Source organism: Colias eurytheme, chromosome 26, assembly GCF_061535395.1.
Source record: "Colias eurytheme isolate Ceu_HAF_F1 chromosome 26, ilColEury1 Martin Lab GWU primary, whole genome shotgun sequence".
In the NCBI taxonomy this organism is placed as follows: domain Eukaryota; kingdom Metazoa; phylum Arthropoda; class Insecta; order Lepidoptera; family Pieridae; genus Colias; species Colias eurytheme.
This window is the reverse complement of record NC_143005.1, coordinates 4,212,401-4,235,236: the sequence shown is the minus strand read 5'-3', so window position 1 is coordinate 4,235,236 and position 22,836 is coordinate 4,212,401. Positions and strand designations below refer to the sequence as shown.

The 22,836-nt window shown below is 39.4% G+C and overlaps 2 protein-coding genes across 3 annotated transcripts in view; one reads left to right on the top strand and one right to left on the bottom strand.

Moving 5' to 3' along the window:
• The window catches only part of LOC149897132 (uncharacterized), a 42,135-nt gene extending 38,743 nt beyond the window's left edge, over window positions 1-3,392 (top strand). Inside the window, exons 7-9 of the mRNA XM_090117004.1 lie at window positions 1,516-1,589; window positions 2,611-2,769; window positions 3,207-3,392. Of these exons, the coding sequence (XP_089973130.1) occupies window positions 1,516-1,589; window positions 2,611-2,769; window positions 3,207-3,386 (413 nt within the window). The 3' untranslated portion in view covers window positions 3,387-3,392. The remainder of the gene's footprint in view (window positions 1-1,515; window positions 1,590-2,610; window positions 2,770-3,206) is intronic.
• Window positions 3,393-4,266: 874 nt separating this feature from the next.
• Window positions 4,267-22,489, bottom strand: LOC149897131 (dnaJ homolog l(2)tid, mitochondrial-like). Of its 2 annotated transcripts, none has more exons than XM_090116734.1 (10): window positions 22,309-22,489; window positions 21,918-22,132; window positions 21,374-21,607; window positions 20,899-21,067; window positions 20,490-20,584; window positions 7,920-8,078; window positions 7,208-7,279; window positions 6,808-6,915; window positions 6,428-6,533; window positions 4,267-4,456 (listed from the first exon to the last, which is right to left on the bottom strand). In XM_090116734.1, exons 1-10 carry the CDS (start codon window positions 22,472-22,474, stop codon window positions 4,329-4,331), a joined length of 1,452 nt encoding a protein of 483 aa, XP_089972860.1. In that variant the 5' UTR covers window positions 22,475-22,489; the 3' UTR covers window positions 4,267-4,328. The 2 variants fall into 2 exon arrangements, with proteins under 2 accessions (XP_089972860.1, XP_089972859.1); XM_090116733.1 differs by lacking the exon at window positions 4,267-4,456 and adding an exon at window positions 5,190-6,171.
• Window positions 22,490-22,836: the final 347 nt, after the last annotated feature.

Below are 22,836 nucleotides of genomic sequence, written 5' to 3'. Positions count from 1 at the left end.
CATTATGCGGCAAGCGGGAATAAGTGTCGCATTACCGTCCCTTCTGCATAAAAAATTGGCAGCCGACAGAGCCGGGCTCATTCTCTGGCCTTATTAGAATACGCGAACTATTTTGTTTTTGTGTTCGTATTTTTCGTTCACCTTAAATGAGCTGTTCTTTTTGGAACAGAGTACAATGCATATAGGTAGGTATCTACATTATTAAGTACGTTGAGAGTTTTGCTTTTTTGAGTGACATAGGTGAGTCTATGAGTCTTTTCTTGTCGAGTTCCCTAATAGCATAATTTTACCCGGATCAAGATTATAAAATCTCCTAAAATTGTTAGATATTGTTCAGACTAGTTATAAATAAACTAAATGGCAACCTCTACAAACGGAATTGATCAATATAAACGCCATGTTAAAATTTAATTCCTCAAAATAAACTAACATTTAAAGTGGGTGTTCAACTCTGTCTCTAAACGAGGTGTGAAATAGCACCGCCGAGCAATATTTAGCGGAAGGGTCGGCAATAAATGCTAATGCTCTTATCAGCGTTTCACTAACTGTGTAGTTTTGTTTGCTTTTTGGCTTCTGTTTCACTTGTTTATTGTGGCTTCTAGCTGTTTTTAATTAAATATACATATACGCTTTTTAAAAGCGTGAATTGTAAGGTCACTTGAGAGATATCCTTCTACTTAAATAGTTAATTATGAAGTTGACTTATCTACATTAAACAGTACAAAATTATTCTAAATAATAGGTATCTATTTTAGTACAAATTATATTTTAACCCTATACTTAGAGTCATATAACTATTTTGTATCGACCTATTTATTAAATACGACGGGGATGAAAAACTCTATTTGTCATTTTGTGTTTTCAACAACAGATGACCTAATAACAATACTGCAATTTTACCATTTAAATTAATCATCAGTTAGCACACAAACAAACGCGGCATAATTAATGATGCAAATTAATTCGACCATTGCCATTATTACTGTCAAAACCACTCGAAAATGGCTCATTAAATATCAAAGGGAAATTAGTTTATCCAACAACTATTGTGTATTTGTTATAGGCATTTTATTAACTGATAAACATATTATAATGATACATACCTATTAGACCTTAGGCTATAATAGCCTATAGGCACTGACTAGGTATATTATGTATAAGAAGAATCAAGAAAGATAAATTCCATCGACGAGCCGACAATCCTCGACCAGTGATTGATAGGTCGGATAAACTACAGCGCCTGTGATGTAATGAATTCTATACATCTATACATTCCATCAGACATAGGAAAATATATTTTAATATGCAATTACTTAATGGCATTATAACTTTTCTTGTGCCTTAACAAAGTTCTTTCTGTGAATCATAATATGTATTGTTTATCTCTGACGTCTTCTCTACATATATTTTTTTATGTAAAAATGTTGTAACTTTGTATGTATAATGTATATTGCAACATATTATGAACGTCTTGTCTATGTTTAAAATAATATAATTTTATTTCCATGCACCAAGAAAGCTCGAACTGCAGCAGACATTCGGGAGCATTGAAACCATCAAAAAATAGTTTTATTCGTAAAAATGTGAAGGTAAGTAACATTGATAGCTTCTTTAAAGTTATTAAGTAACAGTTATTTTAAGTAATCGTAAACATTCATGCAGTAAAAAGTAACATTACTATCTAAATTTACAAAATTACCAAAGCTTTACAAATGAGAAAAGAAAGCGCTACGAAAAATACGTGATATTATGTCGTCACCCAACACCACATTTCAACTTTCCAAAAACCTTTTAGGTATCTGTAGCTTCTATTAAGTTCCAAATAAGTATCTAGTTGCTGTACACTATATAGGATTTTATTTCTTGTAGTAGGTAGTCCGATATAAAACAGTTTAAAAAATTATATAGCGTTTAGCATAGTTATAATCAATATGTATAATATTATAATTAGGTACCTGTTAACATTACATATTATGTACATTACATATTATATTATGTATTTATTATACCTACTCTTCAAGCGAAGAGTGAACGGGTACCTTCTAGGGAAGCGCGCTCCATCATAGGCGGTAGGCCACATCTCAGCTTACCATCAGGCGAGATCGTGGTCAAGCGCTTCCCTATCACACAATAAAAAAAATGTGTTATAAAATATCATCCTTTCTCTTTACTTGTGAATTTTATTTGCTAGATGCAAATAAATTTTTCCTGAAATTTTTTTTCTTTCTTTCATATTCCTATATCTAAGTACTTACATAATTAGACTTACAACCATTGTTTAATGTTATAAACGCATTCGATGCCCCTATAAGACGAGACGCCCCTGCAAGACGTCCATTAAAAATCAGTGAGGCTTCACTGAGTATAGCTATACTTATACCATGTTATTTTTTTTACCTACTAATTTAAAGAATCACCAACCAATGTAGGTACCAACGTGATCATAATTATTAACTTATGCTTTATTTTTGTGTGGGATTCTACTATTAGCATATTCCCTCTACTAATTATATTCCTTCTCGTCAGCTATACAAAACATAAGTTTTCATTTTTTAAATTAATAAAATTTATTTATTCAATATAACTAATATATACGTAATTATTATCCAGGGCTGCCTTAATATATTTTGCGTGGGACGCGGCCTGCCTTTTATAATCTTGATGTATTATGCCCTTGGAGTGGTCGCTTTTGGATTACTTCGCAACAAGAATATATTGGAAACTATTATGTTTCCCTTGGAGTTTACGACAACTGGAGGATTAGAACATGTAAGTTTTCATAAATAATCCTACCTAATAATACCTACCTATATCTTTACAAAAACATAAAACTAGCCAGTTAATATTGGATATATTAAACCCTTTGTGAACGGTTTCTATTATAGAAAGAAACATATTTCTAAATTCTATACCCATTGTTTTACTAACTAGATACACAGTACATATTTTATTGTACCTATGCAAAACTACTCGATTATGTATTTGACCGATAAGTTGAAAATAACGATTTGTACTAGTGTAAACTGAAATTAAAATGGCAAATAGAAACAAGAAAAAACAATCTTCAAAACCGGTCAAGCCGTTTTTTGGTTAATCTATTACAAACATACAAAAAATATTACCTTCCCTTATACCTATTTACAACAGTAGGATAAATATATTCAGTACTATTATATTATATTACCTACTTGCTCTGTGATTTTCAGGTCGAGAGCTACGTGCGAGTTTTCTACGGGCTGTACATAGAGGGCGCTATGTGGCTGCTTGCTTGCACGTTGGCAACACTTCGAAGATGCAGTAGCACCAACATAGAAGATTTTGCGCGCGATTATAGACTCTTCGTCACAGATAAATGTGAGGAATGTGAGAATGATATTAAACGATAAAGATTCTTATGGCTTTTTATTTATCTCTGTAATTAAGTGCAGCATCAGTCGTTTAGTTAATTATAAGTTAGCATAATTTACACCAGCTTTGCTTGTGCGATTTTCTTCCAAATCGGTCTAGTTTTAGATATGAGCCGAAACAAATACACAAATATTACAATGACTTTAAAAAGGCCAGAGTGTTCTGAACATCGAGCCAATGATCCCTCAAGTAATGCAGTATTTCTTTTGCATTTAAATATTGGAATAAATTTAGGGTAGTTTGAAATAAAAGAACATATCACTTGTATTTATTTAATACTTCCTACAAACTAGTCAACTGCTATATACAGCGTTCATTGGTTTTTAATACATATATTAAATGAAACTATAATTCTATAGACACATTGAAACTACCTTTCATATTCAACAGAACAGATTCGCTTTATTTCAATAACAAAACTAGATTTGAGCTATTATCTATCATATCACAGAATAAGAGGAAAATTAGAGGAGAGTCAATATATTTTCGATTTTCAAATAAAATACCCAAACGCGAATTAATTCTTCTACTAGTGGCTTTAATTGCTAAACAATAATAGCTCTTATAACAATGCATTAACTACGTTCAGACCACTTATTTTCTGCGACTCGAGGTTTGCTTTCAAGTCTAGAGTAATCAGTCAAATCAGGGTATTTATTATATTCATGGCAATTCAGAAAATGTTCAATTAATATAATAATAATAAAAATCTGACACGTTATATCGACAAAAAGGGAAGTATAAATCTTTCATTAATTACTTGTATTTTCACAAATAACAACTCTCAAATAACTTCCAGCAATTAAAAAAAGTTTGTATCAAAAACGTCTCATAGAATATGCAAGCAAGCATCAAGCCTGAAATTATTTCCCTAAACAGTTTATATTATATTCGCAGTCTGAACGCAGCCTTATGTTAATTTAACCCTTGCTGCGTTTAGATTCTTTCAAATCATCTTCCGTCGCACCTTCGATGCTTTTCTTTTCCTTGATCGCTTCTTTCACCGCATCCACTAGATTCTGAGGCTCGGATACAGAAATTTTCTTGCCTGTAATAATTATTAATGAAGTATATAATATTTTATAGTCTGTAGTGTCAAATTGACATCTGGCACTTACTGGTGTGCCATATTTTAAAACCTTTTTATTTAAGAATTACTTCTAGACTTCAAAGAATATCTAAATCTTAAAAGATATGTTTTTTTTTTGTATTGGGAGTACAATGCATATTTTAATTTTAAAATACCTACAGCTTGAGCTACTTTTCTAACAGATTCCAAACTACAGACTGTCGAAATTACTTACCATAATTAATTTTAAGATACTGTTTTTAAATATGTAACAATAACCTTAATTGGTATCTTAGAAACATTACACGGCAATTCTCTAAAACATCAACTAACGTATTCTATTAATTACAAAGTTTCTCTGTTCTCAATTATCTGATATTACGATTAAGATGATACATTAAGAATTTATGGAAAGAAAACGAACGTTTTAAAACGCTTTTCTTTAGACACTATATTTTAACGACTTAGGGACATTCACCATCATGCTACATTATTAATAGGTTAATATTCAACACAAAATAAGAATACTAGTTATTCAACTATTAGAGGATTTCAACTAATTTACTCGTAAAACTTACAAAAACTTCCCGTTCGTTAAGCCTCTTTACCTACGAGAGTATTTTTCATTAATAAAGCTTCGAATGAATGATAAAATAAAAAGATTATAGCATGATGGCGGGAACAGGAGATTGATAATAAATAAAACAACAAATATTTCAATATATCGTGTATTCATAGAATTATTTACAATAAATAGTCAACAACCATCATACTATATCTTTTTAATACCTATACAGCAAAATGGATGGTCAAATTGTATGCAAGTCAAAATATGTTATTTATTTTTAAATTGGTTTAGCTATAAATCAAAAGTCTATACATCCCATAAGAGCTAGCGCGCACGAGCAACTTTGTCTCCGCAACTATTTTGTCTCTCCCATCAATTTGTATGGGGAGTTGCGTCGCTACGTGCGCGCACTTTCATACTAGCCCTTGGGTAGAGAAACAAAATAGTTGCGGAGACAAAGTTGCTCGTGCGCGCTGGCTCTTATAATAAAAAAGAGGTAACGAAAAATCTTCATAGAAATATCTAACAAAAAAGCGTTATTTTAAATAGGTAACGTAAATGTTTTGACATAATTGAATGTTCATAAAGCTTTTATAAAATTAGACCATCCATTTACCTTATTATTATAACATACTATCCCATATCTACAAATTCTGTCTATCATATTTCTGGTAAGCGCGTTAGATTCTTAAATACATTTAAATAAGATATTCCTCCTGATACATCTTAACAATTTGTTAAACCTTCAAAAGTTATAGCCCTAAATGCTCATTTAAACAGTCATAACATAATTTCTAAGCCTCATACAACTCAGGTTGTTGTTGCTTCTGCTTTTGTATCGCCTTTTGATATCCAAGAGGCACATCTAGAGGCTGATCCTTGGTAGGTATATAATCGGTTATTTCAAATTCCCTACTCGGATCCATACTTAAAAGATATATAACCAATGTGGCAGACAGAGCGAACCCTAATGCAAAAGTAGATCGATTCCTATAAAACGCATCTATCATACTATCTATGAAAGTCCATTGAGCTTTATCGCTACGTTTCGTATCCTCTTTGTTCGAAGGGTGTATACTTTGTGAGTCTGTATCGCTCTGTGTATTACCGCTAGATTTTGTGCTTTCTGCAACATAAATTACGTATGGATTTTTGTTGTAGCGAATAATTTTTATGGGATTTGAGGAGAAATAAATATTAAAATATAACAAAGAGAATCGTAAAAAAAAGGTAATTATTGATGAATTTGCTTTGCAGAATTATTTCAATGCATTTACAAGCCGAAATAATAAATAACATTCTTCCCTCAACCCTTACCAGCATAAAAACTACTTAAATAACAAAAAAAAGCAACAAAATATTAATAATTAATTATTTCTTACCATCTCTATCGAAAGAGACTCCATGTATTTGTCCCGGGGTGTCCTCTTCGAGTTCTGCAAATGCGTACATGAGCGCTTTTTGCTTGTCGCTCAACGTTTTTGGAACCTGTAATGGTAACAAAATTACTCGAAGGCATAATACAACATTGAACCTTAGTGTATATGTCTAGTAAGTTCAAGATGCATCTACACTTTATGAACTAAATATTAGGGGATACTTATTTATTAAAGCAAAAATGTTTCCATATCTATGCTTCATTTGTGATATTATGTTCAATATTATTTAACAGTATACGAATTTTGAAGGATCACTGCAAATCATGCCAAAAGTAGAACATTTTAGTAATTATTGTATATATTATATAAGAAATAAACATTACCTGTATTTTAATATGTACATAATGATCTCCATAACCATGCTGACTGACTCTCTTCATACCTTTCCGAGACAGGCGAATTGTACTGTGCGAAGATGTGCCAGGTACAATCTGTTAAAATGCAAAATAAGCTATTTTATGTATCATTCTTCAATTTTAACGTGAGTTTTGAGTGAAACTGTTAATAATGTTAAAAAAGACGTGTGGCACTCGGGGACTGCCGCGGTAAAGCTATTTACATGCTATGCCTTCAAGCCACACCTCCGCGCCCGTCGGAGTGGGGAGCGTGAGGTTTTTCGTTACGCAATTTCTGAATTCGGTCCCCGCGCTCAAGGCCCGCGATAGAAGCTATGCAATAGCTTAAAAAAATAATGTAATGAATATTAATTAATTAATTAAATACCTGCAATGTATGATCTTCATACAATCCTTGTATCCTTACAGTGCCACCCAAAATTGCTTGAGATACGGAAATCTGAAAATATAGAAATTATTATAGTAATAAGTGCATAAGTAGTTTAACGGTCTTACTAATAAAATGTTACCCATTCGCTATGCAATGGATTAGTTATTGCAATAACCTGTCTTGTTTTTATGATTGACGTTTCATGTGAGCAAGAGCAGGACACAGCTATGGTAGAAAATGGTTGAAATTTATCCACTGTTTAACTTTTTATTAGTAAGGCCGTAATTGTATTGAGATCACATATATTACAATGTATGTCATTTATTTGATGACCAGTGGACAAAATTAAATGAAATGCTTTCCACTATATGCAGTAAAATGCAAATATAATAAATGAGAAAAGCCAGAATTAACTGACATTCTAAAACCAAGGAAATTAATTACAAAACGAAGGAAGTTATATAAAATACTTATTCATGTATTTATTTATTTATTTATTTATATACTCTTTATTGCACACACAAAGTTTGACAAAGTCAGGATATTATGCTAAGCAATTGGCGGCTTTATTGCTTAACAGCAATTTCTTCCAAGCAACCAAAAAATAAAAGCAGAAAGTTAATACAATTACAAAATTGGGAAGATAGTGTACACAGAAACAAAAAAGAAGACAACATATCTTAGCGTAATAGGTTAAAACTGTACTTACTGTACAATCCGTATGCACATCAGGCCCATCTCTACGGAAGTAGTTAGAACTCTCAACTTTGAAGGTAACGAATATTTCATTGCTGCCGACAGACATGCGAACAGTTTGTCCGTCCTCCACGCCGGCCGGTACAGGCACGGTTATCTTTTTTCTTTGCACCTGCAAATCCATACTAATATTATAAATGCGAAAGTAACTCTTTCTGTCTGTCTGTTACTCAATCACGCCTTAACTACTGAACCAATTTGCATGAAATTCGGTATAGAGATATTTTGATACCCGAGAAAGGACATAAGAGTTGCCCCGCGCGCTTGCAAGGGTTAAACGCATTCGCTCAGCTGTTACGTTAAAAAATAAAATCTGTGAATATGTCGTTCAAAACTTTGGAAAATGTTATTCGTGAGTTGAATAAGACTGTGTTACATCTGCAAGATAAAGTAACTTCACTAGAAACGCTTATTCTAGAACAGAATTCGATTATAAAAGAATTTGTTGAAAGTAAAGAAATGCGAGATCCGACGGTACATTTGAGTTCACCAAATAAAAAGTGTGATGATGAAGAGGGTAACTCTAAGCTGCGGCCACTTCGAGATGCTCGTCTTCGTGCGCTTACGACCATCAACGTCGCGAAGCCCAAAGTGCGAGCAGGGAAGAAGACATTGCCGCTCGCATCTCCGTCCCCACCGAGCGGCACTGACGGCGAGATCACCCCTACTACGTGTGCTACGCAAGTCACGCAGAACTCGCAAGACGCGTTCGTGGATGCCGATGCTTCGGACGACCGTAACGGAGTCGGGGCTACAACTGAATGGGTCGACGTGAGGCCGCGGCGTCGTGTTCGACGTGAGGCGAGAAATGTAGCTCGTGGTACGGCCGCGCCCGGTTCGACGTCATTGGAGGCGTCCGAACGTAAAAGTTACTTGCATATCTATTATTTAAAAAAAGGTACTACAGTCGAACAAATTATAAAACATTTGTTATGTATTTGCCCTAATGATAAATGTTTGGTGGAACAATTGAATTCGCGTGGTGACTATGCATCCTTTAAGTTGACAGTCCCCACAAAAAACTTGGACACTTATATGTCGCCTATTCATTGGGCGGAGGATGTGCACATTAAGCCATGGCGTAGTGGATTTCGCAACCGTAAAACGACACAAAACCCCTAAATTAAAAAATATCTGTATGTTTTATCAAAACGTGCGAGGTTTGCGTACAAAATTAGATGTATGTAAGAATTCTATATTATGTGAACAATATGACGTTTATGCTTTAACTGAAACATTTTTAAATAGTAGTGTGTGTGACTCAGAGTTGTTTCCTAACGATTATGTTGTATTGCGTAAAGATCGGTGTAATGATTCAGGTTGGGGTGGTGTATTGTTAGCTATTAGAAATTGTTATGATATAAAAAATATTTGTGTTAAAAATTACATAAGTAGTTTTACCGATTGTCTCGAAATTACAGTAGCCTCGGTAAAACGCAATGGCATTAAAATAGTGTTATGTGTGTTGTATATACCACCTTGTTCTAAGGATGACATATATTATAATATTTTTAAAATATTAGAAGAATTAAGTACACGTTTCTCATCATATAAAATTGTAATATTTGGCGATTTTAACTTAAATTCAGCATCAAAAAATGTTATTTATAAATATAATAATATGATTTCCTTCAGTAAGTTGCATCAGTATAATACTATTACGAATAAGATGGGTGGAATTCTTGACCTTGTATTAAGTAATGCCAGTAGCAGTGAATTACAGGTAAGTAGTGACACACCACCACTTGTCCCCATTGACAGTTATCATCCGTCTTTGTTGGTGAAATTAGCATATTTAAGGACTTATAATATAAACGATTCATGTGTACGGTCTGGTAGTAAATTAAATGAATGGAATTTCCGTAAAGCAGATTATAATGAATTATATGCGTGCATTCAAACATTGCGTTGGGATGATGTTTATTCGTCTACTAGTGTAAATAGTGCCGTAGATAGATTTTACACACAATTATTTGACTGTTTCGATAAATGCGTCCCTAAAAAGAGACATTCTATGAATAGTTCACGATATACTTATCCGACGTGGTTCACTACGGAAGTTGTAAATAATATAAAAATTAAATATTTTAATTTAAAAAAATATAAGCAGTTTGGTCTACAGTATAACTTTGAAATGTTTAAATACTATAGAAGTAAAGTAAAAATACTTATCAATCAGGCTTATCAGAACCATATAAAAAAAATTGAAGCCAATATTAAAGATGATCCCAAGAAATTCTGGGCATTTGTAAAGGAGCAGCGGTCATCTAGTAGGTTGCGTGTTGAATACGACTATGATGGTGTTAAAGTAAGTGGTATTGACGCCGCAAATGCATTCGCTAAATATTTTCAATCAGTATTTTTAAATGAAAAACCAAAACTTGATTATAAGGAGGCTGCTCTTGTATCCGGCGTTGCATCATCACGTATTTCTATTGATTACATTTCAAAATCTGATATAAAGCTTGCAACTCGGCGCCTTAAACCGCATTCGGCAGCAGGTCCGGATAATATACCTCCGTTCATTATTAAAGACTGTATATCAATTTTTATTGAACCTCTTCACTATATATTTAATTTGTCACTCCAAACAGATACGTATCCTACCGTATGGAAAACTTCGCGTGTTACACCAGTTCCAAAGAGTGGCTCCAAAGTGAGCATTGAGAACTATAGACCTATCGCGGTGCTATCTACTTTTGCTAAGCTACTTGAAATTATTTTAAATAATCACGTCTCACAACAAATAAGTTCTCGATTATCGGATTGTCAGCACGGTTTTCGTGCCCGTAGATCAACATCAACAAATTTAATAAATTTCGTCGACTACGCTTCTAAAAACTTAGATCGGAAAAAACAAATCGATGTCAGTTATTTCGACTTTAAAAAAGCGTTCGATCGCGTAGATAATGACGTCCTTTTGCGTAAATTTTCTATGATTGGTTTCACTCCCAGGCTGGTAAAATATTTTGCAGACTACCTCCGGGATCGTTTTCAATTTGTACAACTTGGTAGTTACCGTTCAGATCCATATGCAATAAATTCTGGTATCAGTCAAGGCAGTACCCTCGGCCCTACTCAATTTTTGGTAATGATCAACGATCTTCCAGATGTTATTAGTTCTTCCCAGTGTCTTATGTTTGCCGACGATCTCAAATTATACTTGGCTATAGGAAGTATTGAGGATTGTCAGGCATTACAAAACGATATAAATAGCGTCTGTGAATGGAGTAAAATCAACCGTTTAGATCTTAATGAGGCAAAATGTAAAGTAATGACTTTTACTAGGAGTAAATCCCCACATCTTTATGGCTATAAAGTTTCGGATAAGATTGTAGCTAGAGAGAATTCGATACGTGATTTAGGCGTATTATTCGATCGTACCTTAAGTTTTAATGACCACATAATTGATCTTTGCCAGAATGCATATAAAGCCCTTGGATTTATTTTTAGGCAGACTGCTCGTTTTAATGACAAAACTGTTATCATTAGCCTTTATTATGCATTTGTACGTAGTAAGCTCGAATATAACGCTATCGTGTGGAGCCCACATGAAAAAATTTACACGTTAATGATAGAGAAAATCCAACGCAAATTCTCAAGATGCCTTTTCCGCAAGATGTATGGATATTATCCCTACTTATATCCATCCTTGTACGTTACGGGGATGGTTGGAATGGATACACTGGAGCTACGACGCGAGCGCGCGCTTATGGTTCATTATTATCTGCTTTTAAATAACAAAATTGACAATCCCGTGGCACTGGGGGCCTGTGGTGTGTGGGCACCGAGCTGCTCCGTGCAGTGGCGCTCGCGGCCGCTGTTCGCGGAGAGCCTGCTCCGGACGCGAGCCGCTTGGAGTGCACCCACCCATCATGCACTCAATTTGTTGAATAAATTCTTACGTGCTAAATCTGAAGTGGACCTGTTTAATGTTAATATTGTATCGTTTGTCTCTAATTGTACCTTATTGTTAATGTCGGCTGAAGGCCCTCTCTTAGTGGACTGTAGTGGTGTGGGGGTTTGCAAATAATACAAACAATTATTTCTTCATACGTAGAGGGCCAGGGTGCCGAGCCGGAGCGGAGTTATTCTTCTTACTTTTTCATTGAAGCGCGGGTGGAACTGGAATGCCGTGACGCAACCGGTTTTGCGTCCATATTTATACTTTACGCGTTATCCCCTCCACTCCGGCTGGCCACGCCCCTTACCTCACTCTTTATTTCTCAATCATTTATTTTTACATTGTTTTACAGTTTTATTGTATTCATCATAATTATTACAACATATTATTTTAATATTACATCCATAATATACTCCGCCAGCGCCCCGTTTAGACTGCGCGCACAATTCTTTACAAATTTTCTTTTATACTACCCCGTCCCCCGCTTCAGGTGTATAAATATACTGCGGGGGACGGCGTGTGCGCTCAGTCGCGGACGTGACGCTGTCGCATGACGAAATACACAATTAAATCCTAATATCACACTTTAAAACAATTAAATATTCATAAAACATAAAGAAAAACATAAACATTTACTAATATACGAAAGACATAAACATTTACTAATATCATCTTAAAACATTTTCAATCTACAATTAAACATCTACAATATTAAAACAAAATATAAACATTTACTATTCTACTAAACATTTTTAACACAATAATAACCTTTCAGGCATAAGCCTTCATAAATCTTTATGCAATAGACATCACAAATAACTTTACGTACGAACTGTTCCTTACACTTTACTATACAGATAATCCTTCAGGCATAAGCCTTCAGGTCGATTTTATACTGAACACTTATTTTACTCTACTAGACTAGTTAGATAGTTTGCTTTACAAAACATAAACTTTTCAATATAACTAGAACAAATTCGTATTTCTTTTCATACTAATTATTTTATAAGCCTTCAGGCGTAAGCCTTCAGGATTCTAACGTTATATTTACAATAAATTAGGTACTTTACGGTTTGTCGTGCACACTAACGTTATATTTACAATAAATTAGGTACTTTACGGTTTGTCGTGCACATTTCTCCCGCCGTCGCACTCTGCGATTTGAACTGGTAGCACGACGATCTTCTTGGTGGGCCGCCGGAGGATTCTGCCGCCGCTGGTCTCCACGTCGACCACTCGTACCTCGCCGTCCTTGCCGGGATACGTAGCGACGACTCGTCCTCGGGGCCACGTGTTCCTTGGTTGATTGGAGTCGCACACGATGACCAGGTCGCCGATCTTGGGGGCCGCGCCGCTTGCGTGGGGCTCCCGCCGCTGTTGGAGTACGGGCAGGTACTCTCGCACCCAGCGTCGCCAGAAGGTGTCGGCGAGCTGCTGCGCGCGCTTCCAGTGTGTGCGCGCTGTTGTTTGGTCTTCCTCGATGGTGCAGGGTGGCGGCACGTAGCAGTTGGAGCCCAGCAGGATCATATTCGGTGTGATGGCGGGCGGCGCGTCGGGGGTCACGGCCACATGAGTGAGTGGGCGTGAGTTTACGGTGGCTTCTACTTCGGCGAGGAGTGTGGCGAGCGTCTCGTCACTCGGGCGCTGCTCGTGAAGCGTGTGGCGTAGGGCTTCTTTCACGGTGCGTACCATGCGTTCCCACGCGCCGGCCATGAATGGGGCGGCCGGCGGAAGGAAGCGCCAGCTGATGCGGCGGGCTGCTGCTTCTTCTTCAAGTGCGGCCCACGCGTCCGTGAGCTCTCTGTTGGCCGCGCGGAAGCATGTTGCGTTGTCACTCCATATCTCGGCCGGGCAGCCGCGCCGCGCTATGAAGCGGCGCAGCGCGTTGATCGCTGAATCGGTGCTGAGTGACACGACGACCTCCAGATGTATGGCACGCGATGTTAAGCACGTGAAGAGGGCCACGTAGCGCTTCTCTCGATGGCGGCCGACGGTTACCTCTTGCGGGCCGAAGTAGTCGAGTCCGGTGAATGTGAATGGGCGCGCGTGATGCGCGAGGCGTGCGGCAGGCAGGTCGCCGGTGGATGGGCGCGCGGGTTTGGCGCGCAGCAGGCGGCAGCGCGGGCAGCTCTTTAACACCTCCTTCGTTGCGGGTCGTATTCTTGTTATCCACAGTCTTTGTCTTAGTTCGTTTACTACAATTTCGACGCCGCCGTGATGCAGTTTTTCATGTATGTGTTGTATATAGAGCTGCGTATACTTGTGTTTTCCGTCGAGCACTGTCGGGTTTGCGGCCTCTGCCTCGATCGCGCTGGCTTCATTCACTCTTCCTCGTAGTTTCAGTATTCCGTTTTCGTCTAAGGCGACACTTAATCCCGCTAGCGGACCTTGATGTTTTTCAGTGAGCGGGTGTCCTTGCTGTAGTATCGCTATCTCTTTCCCGTACGTTGTTTTCTGTGCTACTTTCACAAGTGTGTTTTCCGCGGCGCGTAGGTGGCGCGCACTTAATATTCTATATTTTCTTTCTTCATTGTTCGGACGCGAGACGATTTTTTCATTGTTCTTTTTCACATTTCTTTTCCACGTCGCGTCTTTTTCTTCGTTTTTTCTTGTACGTTTTCGACGTGTTGCATTGACGAGTTGTTTGGGGCGACGACAGAGTTCGATGAATTGCAGTACGCGGGCCGTTGTGCGCACTAGCCGTGTCCATTGTGAGAAGCGCTCGATGTCGATGAATGCGGGGGCGGGGTCCGACGTGTTCAGCGCGCCGCATTTTTCTTTTTCTTCGCCCGTGTCGGTGATGATGTTTTCTTTCTTTTCAACCGGCCAGTCGCATTCTTCGTAGCGGAGGAAGTCTGGACCGGTGAACCAACGGTGTTGCGGGTCGAAGTCAGCGGGGGTGTTGCGTGTAGCGTCGTCCGCCGTATTGTGCGCCGTGGGGACCCAGCGCCATTCATCCTTTTTCGTGAGGTCTTCTATTTCGGCTAGCCGGTGCGCCACGAATGTTTTATATGTACGTGGCTCGCTGCGTATCCATGCAAGTGCTGTTCTTGAGTCGCTCCAATACACTTTTCTTTTGAAGGCGAAGTCGTGACCTTCCTCGACTGTTCGTGTGAGGCGTGCTCCGAGCAGGGCGGCTTGCAGCTCTAGACGTGGGATCGATATCGGTTTCGTGGGCGTGACCCTGCTTTTCGCGGCGGCGATCGCGATGTTTATCGATCCGTCGGCGCGCGTCGCTCTGATGTACACGACTGCTGCGTATGCTTCTTCGCTGGCGTCCACGAATGTGTGTATCTCTCTCTCAGCCGCGGGTTCGTAGTCATAGCAGCGTGGGATGCGGAGCGCGTCGAGGTGCTGAATATTCGCCACCCAGTTTTCCCAGCGATGTTGTAGCGCGCCGGGAATGGGGTCATCCCAGCCGGTGTTGTACTTCCACGTATCTTGCATTATTCTTTTCGCCGGTGTGAGGATGGGCGCGATGAGGCCGAGTGGGTCGAAGACCGACATGATGAGACTGAGGGCTTCTCTCTTCGTAGGTGTTCGCTTATTTTCGATTATTTCCTGCGGTACACGTTTTGTGTTTACGCGAAAACCGATGTAGTCTTGTTTCACGTGCCAGAGTAGTCCCAATGTTCGCTCTGTCTCGCTCCCGCCGATCTCGACGGTGGTCGCCCCGGTGTTCGTAAAGTTTCTTATCGCGTTTTCATTGTTCGATGCCCACCCACGCAGCTCGAAGCCGGCGTATCGATGTATGCGATCGACGTGCGCCGTTATCTCTCTTGCTTCATCTTCGGTCGCGTAGCTATGTATATAGTCGTCCATATAATGGTTCTCTTGAATCGCGCGTGCGGCTGCCGGACTCTCGTGCGCGTGTTCTTGCGCGTTTCTATTCTTGATGTAGAGTGCGGTGCACGGTGATGAAGAGGCGCCGAAGATGAGCGATGTCATACGATATTCATCGGGCGGCCCGTCGTCGCGTCGATCGCCACGCCAGAGGAAGCGTAGCGCGTCACGGTCTTCTTCTATAATTTTTATCTGCATGAACATTTCCTTGATGTCGGCGGACACGGCGATTGGATGTTGACGGAACTTCATGATGACGGCAGGCAGAGATTGTAGCAGGTCGGGCCCGGGCAGCAGCATGTCGTTGAGAGAGCGGCCGTGTGACTTAGCGGCCGCGTCGTGCACCAGACGAATCTTCGCTTTGTCCGGGTTAATTACTGGAAAGTGCGGGAGGTACCACACTCTCCCGCCGGTGGGCGGAGTCTGCGCCCTCTCTGCGTAGCCGGACGAGAGTAGATTTTTTATTCTTTCTTCATATTGTTTCTTCAGCTCTCCGTCTTTGTCCAATTTCTTTTCTAATGTCTTCAATCTTTTCAATGTGTCGCCGTAGTTGTTCGGTGTATCTGCGGACTCGTCTCTCCATAGGAGTCCGGTTTCATATCGGCCGGACGGCAGGCGTTGACTTTTCTTTTCCAATATGCTGAGTGCCTGCTGCTCCGGGTCGCTGCGCTGTCGCTTGGGTTCGATGCCGATGGATTCTAATTCAAAGTATTTCTTCATCATATTTTCGAGTGTGTCAGGTGACTTTTCCGCTTCCGAGAGATGAGAACAGAACAAAACTGGGTGCTTGTTCGAGGAGCGGCAGCCGTGCAGGACCCATCCTAATAACGTCTTCGAAGCGACGGGCTGATTCCTCTTGCCGTGCCGTAGTTTTCGCGTTATAATGAGCTCCCAGTTGTCTTGTCCTATCAGCAGCTTCGGTGTTGCATTTTCATACAGTAGGTCCTCTTGCAGGTCGTGCAGATGGTTGCAGCGGGCGATGTCACTCTCGCGGATGGACTGCGTGAATGCGTGGAGCTGGTGCACGGTGCGGGCGTTGTCTAATGCGTATTCTTTTTCTTCATGTCGTCCTCGTACTCGTGCCTTCACTCTCTTGCTGTATTCGTGCTCATTCTCGTGCCCATTCACGCCTTGAATTGTGATGGACTCGCGTGGCCCGTCGAGACCCAGCTGCTCTGCAAGCGCCGTTTCAATGATGGTCACCGTGCTTCCTTCGTCGAGCAGCGCGTACGTGTCACATTTTCCTTTCGGTCCCATGATGGTGATGGGAGCGATCTTCAGATACGCGCGGCGGCGCGTAGGTTGCTCCGACGTGGCGCTGTTGATGTTGATCGCTGATACTAGGACTTTCTCTTCACTGGCTTGCGGTTGCGCTGTCTCTTCAATTTTCTTTTCCGCTGTCTTGGTATGGTGGAGCATCTTGTGGTGCTTCATGGTGCACCCGTTGAGGCCGCAAGGACGAGCGCGGCATGTTGCTCGTTGATGTTTGCTTCGAAGACAGCGGAAGCACACTCGATATTTCTTCGCTATTTCCCATCGTGTATTTACGTGGCTGTTCGTAAATTGTCGACACTCGACGAGTTTGTGCTCTCGCTCGCACATCGGGCATCTTGTTTCTCGCTCGCTCGCGTCGTTCGTTGCGTAGGCTCGCTCCGTCCTTTTCCTTGTTTCTGTATCTAATGGAGCGTAGCTGGAGCACTTGTCTGCTTCTTTATTCAGGAATTCTGCGAGCTTTTTCAGTAGCGGTGTCTTGTCGCGTTCGTCGGCAGCGAAGTCGTACCATTTATTCTTCATGATCGGCGTCAGCTTTTCCAGTACCTGCCGCAGCATTTCCGGGCTGTGCAGGTATTCTTGTTTTCTTAAAACTTCGACGGTGGCGACGATATTCGATATTTTATTTGCGAATATACAGATGTCCCGCGGGTTGTCCGTTACTCGCGGCAGCGACTTGATTTTCTCCATTTCGCCCAGAACCAGCGCGTCTGGGCGGCCGAACCTCCTCTGCAGGGCTTCAATGATTTTCTCGGGTCCGGTATGCGATATGAGTAGGGCGGTGACGGCTTCTAGGGCTGCTCCTTTCAGCGCCTTTCTCAATCGTGCGACGTTTTCCCCGTCGGTGAATCCTTCTTCAGTTTCTTCATACGATGCCTTGAATGATAGCCACTCGTGACTGGAGCCGGTGAACGTTGGTAGTTCACCGCCGTATCTTATTGTTTTCCTTTGGCTTCTTGCGACTTCATTGAAGGCGGTTACAATTGCCGCAACTTCTGGTGACCGCGTGGGCGGGTGTTTCTTCGGTTCCCGTGGCCCGTCGTCTTGTTCCTGGCGGGCCCCCCATCCTCGATCTTCCTTGTTGTCGGCGTTCTTCGCTGTGTAGCGTGGCGGTGAGAGCTCGCGAGTCGGGTTGGCGGCGGGTGGCAGTGGCTGGCTTAAATGCTGTTCCAACCACGACTCGACCCGTCGTTCCGGTTCGTAGTCCTCTTCTTCCTCTTCCGTTGTTGATTCCTCTTCAGCGCGTATTCTTTCTAGCCGCGCCTTTTCCAGTTCTGCTGCGGCCTTCGCTTGTTCCAGCTTCAGTTCGGCTAGGCGCTCTTTCACCTCCAACTCCGCGAGGAGTCTCTTGCGGGAGGCTACGGAGCGCCGCGACCGCACCTCTGATGCCTGGCGGAGCGTCTTCGAGCGGCGTGCTGGCGACCCGGCGGCGACGTTCGATGGCGCCGCGAGAGCGGCGTTTGTATTCAGGTGTACGTTGCTCGTCGGCGCCGCGGAGGCGGCGGTCGTCGGCGCGTCGGTGTTGTCGGCTGGCGCCGCGAAAGCGGCGTTTGTGTATCCCACGACGGGTGACGGTGCTGGCTGCAACTTGTCGACGGGCATGGTGCTCGGCGTAGCTGGCGTCGAGCTGCTCTTCTCTTCTGTCCTCGTCGTTCTCGTCGCGGTCGTGCAGGTCTCCGATGTCCCCGTAGTGTAGCTCGTTTCTCCCGACGTATTCGTAGATGACGTTCCTGTGGCGGTGGCGGTCGTTTCTGATGCCGATGGTGTTGTTCCTCTTCCGCTCCGGCTTCTCGTGTTCATTTTTCTTCTTATCCGGCTCGAAGCTGACCAATGTTAATGTCGGCTGAAGGCCCTCTCTTAGTGGACTGTAGTGGTGTGGGGGTTTGCAAATAATACAAACAATTATTTCTTCATACGTAGAGGGCCAGGGTGCCGAGCCGGAGCGGAGTTATTCTTCTTACTTTTTCATTGAAGCGCGGGTGGAACTGGAATGCCGTGACGCAACCGGTTTTGCGTCCATATTTATACTTTACGCGTTATCCCCTCCACTCCGGCTGGCCACGCCCCTTACCTCACTCTTTATTTCTCAATCATTTATTTTTACATTGTTTTACAGTTTTATTGTATTCATCATAATTATTACAACATATTATTTTAATATTACATCCATAATATACTCCGCCAGCGCCCCGTTTAGACTGCGCGCACAATTCTTTACAAATTTTCTTTTATACTACCCCGTCCCCCGCTTCAGGTGTATAAATATACTGCGGGGGACGGCGTGTGCGCTCAGTCGCGGACGTGACGCTGTCGCATGACGAAATACACAATTAAATCCTAATATCACACTTTAAAACAATTAAATATTCATAAAACATAAAGAAAAACATAAACATTTACTAATATACGAAAGACATAAACATTTACTAATATCATCTTAAAACATTTTCAATCTACAATTAAACATCTACAATATTAAAACAAAATATAAACATTTACTATTCTACTAAACATTTTTAACACAATAATAACCTTTCAGGCATAAGCCTTCATAAATCTTTATGCAATAGACATCACAAATAACTTTACGTACGAACTGTTCCTTACACTTTACTATACAGATAATCCTTCAGGCATAAGCCTTCAGGTCGATTTTATACTGAACACTTATTTTACTCTACTAGACTAGTTAGATAGTTTGCTTTACAAAACATAAACTTTTCAATATAACTAGAACAAATTCGTATTTCTTTTCATACTAATTATTTTATAAGCCTTCAGGCGTAAGCCTTCAGGATTCTAACGTTATATTTACAATAAATTAGGTACTTTACGGTTTGTCGTGCACACTAACGTTATATTTACAATAAATTAGGTACTTTACGGTTTGTCGTGCACACTTATTTTTAAGTCAAACTTTGTAATAATTGTTATCTTTGTGCGTGTTGGTATGTTTTGTACTGTTAGTCAAAGATGAATAAATAAATAAATAAATAAATAAATAGGATAGGTTTTTCTTTGAAAACGCGGGCGAAGCCGCGGGCGGAAAGCTAGTAATAAATAATATCATATGTATAACTGATTACTACCTCTTGCTTATAATTATAGACTAGCTTTGCCTCGCAGTTTCACCAACAGGAGCGAAGCCACGCGGGCTTCGCTCCTGTTGGTGTTATCCTTCCTCGATAAATAGACCATCTAACACCGAAAGAATTTTTCAAATCGGACCAGTAGTTCCTGAGATTAGTGCGTTCAAACAAACGAAGAAACCCTTCAGCTTTATCATATTAATAGATTAATTTATTGCTACAATAGGAAATGTATGGAATGCTGTTTTAATTATTTATAAAAAATTGATCTAGTAATTTTCTATTGAACTAGATATAACTACAGCTTCGAAGTTTATTTAGCACTAAATAGCTGCATCAATCATCTAATATGAAAGTCACAATTAAAACTATTAAAACATTTAATTAAAAACTCAAATGTCTTGTATAAACTTACACTTGAACCTTTTCCTTCACACTCCACACAGGGAAATTTGATGAGCATCCTAGTTCCGTGGCAGTGCCGACATGTCGACCTCATAACAAACGGTCCTGAAATTGTATCATTTATAAACTGAATGGTAAAAAAAATATTATTCTTTATATTTTTCATTTAAAATACCAATGCCAGGCACATTATTTTGATTCGATTGTATGATCTTTTATGGTGTTTCAATTATAAAAATAGCAATTTTTTATTCAACTTATCCAATTTTATTTTTAATCAAAGCTATTTGCCCATTACCTTAGTTAATAGAGATTGACTATGTACTACATTAATTTACTAACAGCTAACTCATTTCTATCTAAATAACCATTAAAATTATACTGAATAATTCAAATCTAAACATAAACAAAAGCAGTACCTCTAGAAAACGTCTCCATGCCAGTACCATTGCAGTATGTGCATTTGATAGCCTTAGTGCCGAGTTCACACCTTGAGCCTTGGCATTTCGGACAAATGTCCACCACATTAATGTTTATATCTTTGTTCACACCCCTCGCTGCTTCTGTGAACCGCAGGTTAATTATCACCTGCAATACAATAAAATTATTAATAAACAATGAAATGTGAAAAAACCTATGGAAAGACAAAACCTTTAAATGTTGTGACTTATGAAGTTTCACTGTTGTATTGTAATACCTTTCCACCTGCGGCTTCACCATCTTTGACTAAAAACCTAATAAATTATATTCTAAAACCTTCCTCTTGAATAACTCTTTGATACTTATTATTTGATAATCAAATTCCTTTGTCTTTTACATTTTTTTTTACTTAATAAAAAAAGTATTTTTTTTACTGCTATATAGATTACAATTGTTATTAAAGTTGTTACTAACTTCTTGGGCAGCGCCATATCCAAACTTGCTCTCAGCAAAGTCGCCGAAGGCCTCGCTCTTGAAACCAGCGTCTCCAAAGATCTTACGGAACAACTCCTCAGGGTCGATGGTAGATTTGTACTGCCATTGATGTGTGAAACCATCAGTACCTCCCGGCCCTCCCATATCTCCCATCTGGTCTGAAGTCGTTCCGTATGTGTCATATTGCTTACGTTTATTCTCATCCGATAGAATCTGTAATGTGATATAAATTATATAAAAATATATGAGAAAATATTATTAACATTATCAACTACTACAGAAATCATATTCAGTGAATTTCTTCAGGTTGATTGAAAACAACTTTGTTCAGATAATTATTCAATTGAGTAATTTTATAAACCTTTTAATAACAATATTGCATTTGATTCATAAAACATAATATTATATTCAGTTAATTTTATATCAGATTCATTATTTTTAACATTATGTATATTCTGATTGAGAAGTTTGAAATCTAACACTAAAGCAGCATATTCTTAGACAAATATCGCAATAAACTAACCTCATATGCTTCAGAAACCTCCTGGAACTTTTTCGGAGCATCCGGATCTGACTTATTTGCATCAGGATGATATTTCTTAGCAAGTTGATAATATGCCTTCTTTATATCCTTCGCTGAAGCATTTTTAGACACACCCAATACTTTATAGTAATCAGCTCTAGCGTCTAGGCTGCTGGTTGTATGTATCAATCGATGTTGCGAACTTATTTCGTTATCTGATAAAATTAGAGGTTATGAGTGAGAAATACTTACGAGGTTATAATACGAGTTGTACTACATAAACACTTATAGCAAGCTTTTAAATTATAACTTATTATTTAAATATAATAAACAAATAAGCAATTATTTATAAAATTACGCCGGTGATGTAATGTCAGCATGTAAAACTCACACTTAAAATTTTTATTTCCTAATGTTGCAACAGGACGCCCTAAAAAGTTATTACAATTATTGCATTTATGAACAAAGCGACACGAAGTTTTAGACAAATTCCTATTTAACACAGTGCTAATGGTTTTTGGATTTAAAAAACCAATAATACTCCGAGTCGGAGCCATTTTGCAGTTTGCACTAAAAACGAATGAAACATTGACAAATGACATATGAAATAACAGTTGACAATTGACAGTTAATAAAGGCTACACAACATTGATACCTATTGATATACGCTGTGGATTTGGAGAGAATTATTTTATTTATATTTATTTTTCTATGTGTATGATACAACTTTCTACTCAATAATATTTTTGCCAGAATAACTTCAGCTCTTTTAAATGAACTTCAAATCGTCAGACAAATTACTTACATATTAGTTTCGATTTTAAGCATAACATACAATAAACCAACTTTGATTAGAAGATGCTTTCTCATCAATAAACCAATAATGTGCGAGGTCCGAGGAATGGGTTTGTAAATAACC

What these genes read in the sequence shown, in the direction of transcription:
- LOC149897131 (XM_090116733.1), bottom strand. Translation starts at nt 22,474, where the DNA reads ATGGCTCCGACTCGGAGTATTATTGGTTTTTTAAATCCAAAAACCATT. An exon ending in GTGAAGGAAAAGGTTCAAGT is followed by an intron (nt 8,079 to 20,489) that starts GTAAGTTTATAC and finishes ATGGATTTGCAG; the next exon opens with GTGCAAAGAAAAAAGATAAC. An exon ending in AGTCTCTTTCGATAGAGATG is followed by an intron (nt 6,172 to 6,427) that starts GTAAGAAATAAT and finishes TTTATGTTGCAG; the next exon opens with AAAGCACAAAATCTAGCGGT.